Consider the following 9419-nt stretch of genomic DNA (forward strand, 5'->3'; position numbering starts at 1 on the left):
TTCTCTAAAGAGCCAATTTCCTTCATCCCACTGAACATACAGAGGGCTCTGCTCCCTCCCAGTGACACAGGGTGCCCAAGGAAGCTGTGGATGCCCCATCCCTGGAAGTGTTGAAGGTCTGGTTGGATTAGGCTCGGAGTGACATGGGCTCCCTCCTTCCTCCTGGCATCAATAATCCAGGGAGTAATGTGGGGCACACGCTGCAGGTCAGAGCTCAAGGGTTTGGCAGTTTTGTAAGGACTGAAGGACGCCCAGAGAGGATCCTGCCATTGTGTGCATTGCTCTGGCATAACCCCTGGTTTGGGAAACACAAAGAGGATGTTCCCAACACACTTTAGGGATGGCATTCACACCTCACCCCCTCATCTGGAGCCCAAATGGTCTGTCAGACTCCCAAATCTCTCTCACTTTCTGTGTGAGCATGGTTCCCACAGTTCCTCTACCAGCCAAATAAATGACTTGCTTTGTGTGTTGCAGTGAGTGGTTTGGGATTTGAGCCTGTTCCTGTATCTCTCCTCTCATTTTTCCTTGTAACCTGCATACCAGGTGATGCATTCTGCATCAGGTCACTGCTGCCAGTTGGCTCAATACAGGTTAGCAGATCTCTGGAACTGGCTGGCTGAGGAGAGATTTTTTTCTCTTCTGGGACAAAGTTCTTGAAGAAAAATCTTGGTAGTACTTTATGACTCGTTTGCTTTCCCTTAATTTCTCAAACAAAATGACAGATTTGGTACAATGGGAATAAATGAGGGGTTAGGTGTCTCTCTTGTGGTTTTTCCCTCCATGGCTTGAGGAGGGATTGATCTCTTTTTGACACCTGATTTTAGTAAAGCCTTCATGCCTGAGAGCCATGGCCAGACCACGGGGCCTTTTCTTGCTGGAACTATATAAGGTGGAACCTAAGCTCTTGTCTGTCTTCTTTGCAGTCCTTACTGTGGTTTTGGGTGTTTTTCTGCTCAAGTTTTTGCTTTTCATGAAGGAAAGCCTCTGCAACAGGATCTTCTGGTTCTTACAATTCCTCCAAGGCCAATGATTTTCCAAGACCACACGGTGCCTGGATGCCAGGTGATTCTCAGCTGACTGTGTTTTGCCTCAGTGCTCTTCTGAATTTAGGTCCTCTGGCCTGGACTGATCTGGTTTCTCCCAAAGTAGAGGCCAGGATCTCAGCCACCCTTGGTTTCTTTAGTCCCTGGCAATGTGACAGGACCATTCAACCCCTCATTTCTGAAGTGCCTTTTGGAAGTGCCCTCTCCTCTTTTGCTTTAGTTCTCTGCTGACTGCAAAAGGTGCTGAGATGCCCAAGACTCCCAGCACAGGTACTTCTGCTGCTCAGAGGCTCCTGGAATGCAATCCCTGCATCTCTGGATGTGATGGGAATGGGGTTTCAGCTGTGGCCACAGCCTGTGAGCCTTGCTGTGGAGCTGGGCAGCCTGGCTGCCCTTTCACTGCCCAGCCACCTCAGCTCTCTGGCAGAGCCTGCGCTCCAGTGGCGGGCACGGTGCCCATTGCCCAGCAGTCCAGGGTGCCAGATGACCCCTTAAAGGAGGCTTTAAGTGAAACAGAAATGAAAAACAGCTGTAACCAGAAATGCATGTTAAGCAGGATCTGTGCTGTGGCACCATGAGATAAATGGATCTCCCACATCACTCCTGAATCAAAACAAGGACACTCTCAAGAGCAGCTTTGGGACTGATGGTATGGTCCGAGACCAAGCTTATTTTTCTTTCTCTCTTTTGCCATAAATATTTTTTGTGAAAAGTTTTTTTGTTTTGTCAGACAAAATATGATGCTCTGCATCATTTGTTAGCCTTGCTTCCCTGCCAGTCCTGCCATGATCCCTGTGCCAGGGTCATCAGGCCCCTCTCAAGTGGCAGAGGCACTTTGTAGCATGTCACAAAAAAATTTCCCTTTCTTCAACCTGAATCAGACCCTTTTTCCTTGCTTGGGAGAAAGCTGTTTCAATTATTTGGAAGAAATCTTGAGTCTCTGCTTCAAGGAGGGGCAGAAAAGAAGCAAATTAATGAAAACCCAGGGTCGGGTTATGAAGACCCACAGAGCAGATCTCTTTCACAAGCATCCTTGAGATGACACCGGGGTGTCCTGTTCAGCCTGCTTGATTCCCCAGGGGACATGCCAGCACCCCTGGGCACCCCATGCCTCGCAGCCTGCTGCCTGGCATCATCCCTCCAGGACATCTGGCACCGATTCCAACCAGACTGTCATTTCCAGGTCAGTCTCCGCATTTCTGCTGACCACGTTGCCTCCATCATGAGATCATGTCTTTCCAGAGGAATCCTGCTAATGCCTTCATTCTGCGAGGCCGGTATATATAGGGGGAGCTTCCCTGGGGCTGCACCGCGCAGTCCAGCCAAGGCATCGCCGTCTCCCCAGCAGCGGCACTGCCCCTTCCGCTCTCCCCTTGCAGCCACAGGTCTCAGCAGCAGCAGCAGCAGCAGCAGCAGCAGCAGCATGGACATTACCATCCAGCACCCCTGGTTCAAGCGTGCTCTGGGACCCTTCATTCCAAGCCGTTTGTTCGACCAGTTTTTTGGAGAGGGTCTCCTTGAGTATGACCTCCTGCCTCTGTTCTCGTCCACTATCAGCCCCTACTACAGGCAGTCCCTCTTCCGCAGCGTGCTGGAGTCAGGCATTTCAGAGGTAAGGGCCCTTTGATTTCCTCTCCTTTTCCTTCCTCTCCCTCCTTATGCCTCCACCTGCTCCTCCCCACCCACGTCTCACACTGCTGTAGCCCCGTGTGAGGGGACAAGGAAGACCCCAGAGCCACTGCCAGGCACAGCCCACCCACCCCTTCTCGGGCACAGAGGGAAACCCTTGCTGGGGACAAGGCTTCCCTTGGAGAAACAGGAACCATTTTGGCTCCTTTTGAGGGTTGTTTCCAACACGTACGAGGCTGGTTTTGCTGCTCTGTGCCCGTCAGCCGTGTGGTGAAGAGCAAGGCTGCTCCCAGAGTAAGCGCCTATGAGGGCAGCTCGCTTTGGGAGAGGACCCTGGCAAGTGGGAGCTTTCTCCACCTCCTCCTCCATCTTGGTGGTTTTAATAATCCCTCACTGAAGGACCCTGGAGCAATTTTCTGAAGGGAACTGTAGGGGAATGTGTAGCTGTGGGGGCCGTGGTCTGAAATTCAGGGACAGGTATTTTCTGTAGCCCTCTCTTACTGCTTGCCTCTCAGAGCTACGACCACAAAGAAACCATAAATCACTGAAAGGACAAAACACGTGCTACCAGAGAGTCTTACAGTGGTTTCCATCCCCTCTCTGTGCCTGGTCCATCTGGCAGGTCACTGAGTGCTAAAGTGTCCCTGGCACAAGAATAGCAGCAAGGAGTGACACTTCTCCCCAGAGCAGTAGCCAAGGTGCAGTCTCCCAGCGTCCCTGACACCTCCCACAGTCCCCCAGTGACCCTGACACCTCCCACAGCCTCTCAATGTCCCTGGGTCGCCACAATGGGAAGAAGACCCCCACTGAGGCCCAGAGTCACAGAAGGACAAACTACCAGACCACCTCTTTTCTGGCTTTGAATCTGTGGTGATGTTGGTGCTGCTTCCACCCCCAGAGCTCAGGTCTCACTGTGTGACAATGCTCGTTTCAGGTGAGGTCTGATCGGGACAAGTTCACGATCATGCTGGATGTAAAACACTTTTCTCCCGAAGACTTGAGTGTGAAGATTATCGATGACTTTGTGGAAATCCATGGCAAGCACAGCGAAAGGCAGGTAAGTGGAAGTGACAGTGATGGTGGAGCAACTGGGGAGCCCAGCTCTGTTTTCCTTCTTTCCAACGGTTCTCAGCTGAAGGAAAAAAAAAAAAAGAATCTATCAGAAGAAGGAGTTAATTATGAATTGTCATTATTGGCATGGCCTGTTCCCATAGAGCCCCCGCCTGATATCTGACAATAACAAGCTAATCCACTCCTCTTTTGTTTATTTTTAATCATCATCTTCCATAACCGTCAGATGACGATGTCCATTGTTCACTAATAACACTGGGCCAGACACAGAACATCATCTGGCACTGCCCAAGCGTGGCTGAGTTTTCATAAGCCAGAATCCTTAGTGAAAACAGAGTTTTCATATGCCAGTCTGGGAGAGAAAAGCAAGAGCAAACAAAACAAAAGAAAACCAACCAAGTGCCTCAGGCTTGGAAACTTTTAACACGTATGTCATGGAAATATCTGTGGGGGTCGAAAAGTGAATTATACCAGCAGGGGTTTAATTCTTCTCATACACATTTTTGGCCAGACAAAGCTCTAGCCTGGAAATAGTATGTATTTTTTAATATAGTTATTATTCTCATGGCCAACTTTAAAAAAATAATTGCATTTCTCATTCTTTCGGCCAAAAAAAGAAGGGGGCCAGTATTGTGCACTTTGGCTGACACAGCATTGCAGCCTAGTAAATAAATACATGGGTGCACACATCTGCCTTGCTTTTACCTTCCCAGACCTCCAGACTTTGTCTCCAAGCATCCTTTGAAATCGGAAGCCCAAATCAGGTCCCAGCCTGGGATCAAACCTATGGCCAAAATCACTCTGCTCAGCTCTTGCAGCTTCAGGGGTGTCACAGGGGACACCTGCCCCTACAAACCTGTAAAATTAAACCCAGCAGAGATGTGCCCAGAGGTCCTGGCAGCACAGTGCACGATAAGCCAGGGTGAATGTGGATCTCCTGCTCCAAGGGAGCCAGACAAAGGGAGGCACAGTGCGGTACCAGAGGGTTTCTGACAAGCCTTCCCCCCCTTTCCCCACTGCCTCTCAGGACGACCATGGCTACATCTCCCGGGAATTCCACCGCCGGTACCGCCTGCCCGCCAACGTGGACCAGGCTGCCATCACCTGCTCCCTGTCCAACGATGGCATGCTGACCTTCTCGGGCCCCAAGGTCCCCTCCAACATGGACGCCGGCCACAGCGAGAGGCCCATCCCCGTGTCCCGGGAGGAGAAGCCCACCTCCGCGCCCTCCTCCTAAGCCCACCGGCCACCGCGCTGCGCAGGCTGCCACCGCCTGCAGACCTCATTCCCAGAGCCATTGCATAGATATCAGTGAATATCTAGAGGGGTTTCTCCTGTTGGTTCCTCCCCCACTTTGTTTCCTCTTTTTTTTCGTTTTCTTTTTTTTTGTTTTCCCCCTTTTCCCTTGGATGGAACGAGGGGCTGGGTGAGCGGCTGGTGGACTTGGCAGCTTAAACCTTGTGGGGATGGCATGGATGGCGATGCTGCCATGCTGCTGTACTTGCTGAAAGGGTCTTCGTCCGGTGCTGTAGCCCATATCCACCATCAGGTAGGAAGGAGTGCACAAGTAACGCTGGCTCCTGGTGCACCAAGCCTTGAGGCGAGGCTTGGAGCAGGGGAAAAGCCCTGCAGAATTGCTGTACCCCACTCAGAGTTAAACTGGTTACTCTCAAACAGCAACAGAGCCAAGCCCCGCACTCAAGACCCCGCGTCCGTGTGACGAACCTGCCATGAGTGCCTTGCAACTGCAGGAGAAATAATAATAATAATAACAATTAATAATAATAATATCTCACCTTCGGGGGGTTGCAACGTGTATTTTTTTTTCAGCAAAGTGTTTAAGTGTCTCTGTTCACACCTCTGCCCTGTCATTTCCCTTCGGGACACTGACAGGAGGACAAGCTCGTCTTTCCACTGTCTTTGTAGGCCCTCAGGGGGGAGAGAGGCGGGCTCACCGCTGTGCAGAGGCTTCTCATCCCCAGCCAGCTCTCCCCAGCCTGTGCGTGACACACCGTCTCCCTTGCTCTCTCCCTGTAATTCTAGGGTAGCTCCACCTTTTCCACTGGTATCTGGCGCTCAACCTGAGAACGTGGTCGGTGGCGGTCAATAAAGTGATATAGGAAACACGCAACCGGCGTTGGGGTTTCATTTGTTCCCTTGTAAGGCTTTTGAAGGTCGGTGTGGTGCCCAGCACCACTTGGAGGATGTGCTTTCCACTGCTGGAAGTACATTTTGTGAGGATGAGTCGCTTTTCCTTTTGTGGTCTCATTATCCCTCATGCAAGCAAAACAGAAGGATCAGAAAAAGAACAAAATTCAGCAGCCTGACCACCACCCCGTTCCTTCAGATCATTGTGTCAGTACAAACAGCAGTTCAAACCTCATGTCCATGAAACCACGTGAAGGATTTAATCTGAAATTAATGACTAAAATTGTTTGATGGCAGGGTGAGTGGGGTGGAGGTACAAACTCCCCCTGCAGCTGCCTCACATGAAATCCACAGCTCCAGAGTCTGCATGGATGTGAATATCCAAGACTAAAGGTTTCAGCACTCATGCTCTACTCAAATAGCTTTCCACGCAGATGGATATCCAGGGTGTTTAGGAAAGGCTGGTGACCCCACATCCCCATAATTTACCACACAGGTAAAATCATCTCGGACAGTTCTTGCTCTGCCAAAAAACTGAGCCCACCAACCTCCTCCTCTTTGATGCAGATTAGCTGTGAAAAACAGAGAAAATAAATGCAGTTGTTTGCTGGTTGTTTTTTTTTTCTCACGGCGTGGGCTTAAATATTAATATGAGCCATAAACACAGAAGCTCTGGGACTATTTCAATTTTAAAGCCACTTTCTTCTGCCATATCTCGGCCAAAACTCAGGGAGGCCTGGGAGTCAGGAGCAGAGGCATCGCCTCTTATCCAGAGAAAGGGAGTGTGCCCTGGGGCTCTTCCCAGTCCCCTGCCTGCATCTCCAAGGGATCATTACTGGGACCAGCATCACAACACCTGTGGCAGAGCCTGGGAGAGGGGCAAGGCTGCAGGAGGGGGAAAGTGCTGCAGAAGCAGAAGAAAATGGGGAAAGGCGGGAGATTACTGTCTGGTAATTAGAAAGCAATAAATCCCCTCAGCGTCTGACACTATTTTAAACCAATTTTTTACTGAGATTAATTACAGGGCAATCTCGGAGCTTTCTACCACAGATTGTGCAGCCTGTTGTGTTTGCATCTCCGGGGGAGAGGCGTGAATGAGCGCTCTTTGGGAAAGGGCAGTTTCCTTCCAGGAGGGAGCTGTAGCTGCAGGCATGGAAAGGGCATCTGAACCGAACCTGCCTCATTGCTTTGCCTGGTGCTAACAGGTCCCCAGCCTCTGCTGCTTTCCCTTCAGATGCATCTTCTTGCCAGAGCCTCGGTGCCTCCCTGCCACGTGCTGACATCTCTCTCCTTCCTGACAGAAACCCAGCAAAGCCAGGAGGAAAAAAAAAAATCGAATCCCAGACACTTGACCCCCATTCAAACCTCTCAGAGGTGTAAAAATAGGGAAACATGCTTTAAGCATGATCAATGTGCAAATGTTACCTGCAGGTGCCTGAGCAGCCTGTGTGTCTGTCAGGGCCATGAAATGACATTTGAACCATGTGTGGGCCCCTTTTTATGCCTGGCTGGCAGAAAGTGAGAGTTTTGATAGAAAATGATAGAAATGCAATTAAAAAAATGATAAAAATGATAGAAAATGCAATCCAGGCAGGTTTGAGGCAAGCCAGGAGCCATGCAGAGGGGGCAGCAGCTCAGGATCCATGCTGCCCCTCACTTTTGGGGACACCAGACCATTACTGTCTCCCTGCCCTGAGAAGGGATGATTTTAAAGCCTTTTGCAATCCATCCGCTAATTAAAACCATAAGCAGCTCTTAAAGCCTCTGTGCAAGGACATTGGGGTGTCTGGTGGTGTTTTGTGTAGGATGGGGAATGTGTCACTGAAGGCTCCCCAGCCTGTCCCCAAACCCAGAGCCCCTCTGACCCCAAAAGGCTCATCCACTTGCAGAACAGCTTGAGCACTGCCACTAATGCCTGTGTGTCACTCAAAATATTTTACTTTTTTCACCTAGAATTTTTCCCAGTCACGAGTCTCCTGGATACTCCTCCTCTTCCTCCTCTTCTCTGCAAAAATTCTTGTTTCCCTTTGCCGAGATTAATTTTCATTTAAAGAAATCCTTGTTATTCATAACCTATGGTGGTTTCAGGAAGGAGCTCTTCTCCACAGCTTTCTTTGCAAATTCGCCTGTTAGAAAGGTGTTGATAACACTCTTTAAGGGTTAACAAAATTTCTTGGAGATCTTTTTGTTGAGAATTAGTCAACGGTTTTACGATGGAGGGAAAGGCAGCAAAGGACCCTGCCCACAGGGAACTTCCAAAGTGTCTGGGCAGTTTGTGAAGCGTAGCCTTTCACCAGGGGCTTCTGCTCAGGGTGACTATACATCCTTTTTGCAGTGTGTTTTTGTTACCTGCCCTCCACTTGTCACCCCTCTTGGCAGTGGGATAAGGAGGATTCTCCTCATCCTGCTCTGCAGAAGGCACCCAGAGCTCACACAGCTCTGCAAGGGACTGGGCAGTTAATGGATGCTGCATCCTCCGCCTGCTGATCGATTAATTTTGGAATTTTTCCCCTGGCTCCTGGCAGAAGGACAGCCCAGGAGACAGGGAGAGATTGCCTGGCAAAGCCGTGTCCCCACGGGGTGGCAGCCTTTCCTGCGCTTTGGCACTCCGAAGGCTCCCTTCTCCCTGGGTTTCAACATCTCCCCAGGGAGATGGGACCCGGGGCACAAGGCAAGCAGGCACATGGACCCAACCAGAGTTGCACAACTCTGGCATTCCTTGGTTTCTGACTGATTTACAAGTTAGCCAGTGCTACATAAAATCTGGGAGTAGCCTGAAAGTTTACCAGCATTTTTCACCCAAAGCAAATTCTGCCACATGCAATCTCTGTAACCCCTCATCTCCTTGGCATCCTCATCAGGATTTGGGCTCTGCTACACAGGTCTCTAGAATCTGGAATTAAAATAGCAGTAGCTGCCTCTGTTGGCAAAAAAAAAGGGTCTCCAAACATATAAAAACCCCCCCAGTATTCTCTCAAAAAACACTGGGCACACCTTTGCAGTTTATTGCTGCAGTGTTGGGCACATAAATCTGGGAGATGCAGCCAGAGGAGACTGTAATGATGTGGGCTCTGCCCCCCCCTAACTTGGACTTTGTCCCTCTGGTGTGACCTCTTGTCAGGACTGGCTTGGGAAGCCACCAGCTCACACAAGGAGAGCAGGTGCCTGCTGTGTCCCTCATTTCCCAGCTCCTGATCGGGCTTTTCCCAGGGGAAATGCAGTCAGGATCCATCCAGAGCCCACAGAATGGGGCTGGAGCCTGGTCACATGGCTGGTGCTTCACTTGCAATTAACTGTCCTTTTTAATGAAACATGTGAGCTTGGGACAGGCGCAGATGTTTGTGGCATTTCTGAGAGCGCAGCACAAGTGGAATAAAAATGAAATCTCGGTCAGAGAGGCTGAGGCAAGATGATGGAGTGACGCAAGTCGACCAAAGCTCAGGAGACTTGTCTCTGCCTCAAAGTTCATCCTCCAGCTGACTTGCAGAGATCTAGCACACAGCATGAGGGCCCTGAACTCCTCTG

At 50.3% G+C, this 9419-nt stretch overlaps 1 protein-coding gene across 1 annotated transcript; it reads left to right on the forward strand.

Annotated features, from left to right (window-relative positions):
• The first annotated feature begins 2115 nt into the window (after nucleotides 1-2115).
• CRYAA (crystallin alpha A) lies at nucleotides 2116-5877 on the forward strand. The gene is made up of 3 exons (XM_042034030.1): nucleotides 2116-2658; nucleotides 3610-3732; nucleotides 4774-5877. The coding sequence occupies exons 1-3, from the start codon at nucleotides 2131-2133 to the stop codon at nucleotides 4981-4983; spliced, it is 861 nt and encodes a 286-aa protein (XP_041889964.1). The 5' UTR covers nucleotides 2116-2130; the 3' UTR covers nucleotides 4984-5877.
• Nucleotides 5878-9419: the final 3542 nt, after the last annotated feature.

This window comes from Corvus kubaryi, unplaced genomic scaffold, assembly GCF_017639235.1.
Source record: "Corvus kubaryi isolate FWS band 111438036 unplaced genomic scaffold, C.kubaryi_AGA036_p1.0 133, whole genome shotgun sequence".
In the NCBI taxonomy this organism is placed as follows: domain Eukaryota; kingdom Metazoa; phylum Chordata; class Aves; order Passeriformes; family Corvidae; genus Corvus; species Corvus kubaryi.

Coding starts and splice junctions, on each gene's coding strand:
- CRYAA (XM_042034030.1), top strand. CDS start 2,131: ATGCCAGCACCCCTGGGCACCCCATGCCTCGCAGCCTGCTGCCTGGCA. Junction 2,659..3,609: donor TGGAGTCAGGCATTTCAGAG/GTAAGGGCCCTT, acceptor TGCTCGTTTCAG/GTGAGGTCTGATCGGGACAA. Junction 3,733..4,773: donor GCAAGCACAGCGAAAGGCAG/GTAAGTGGAAGT, acceptor ACTGCCTCTCAG/GACGACCATGGCTACATCTC.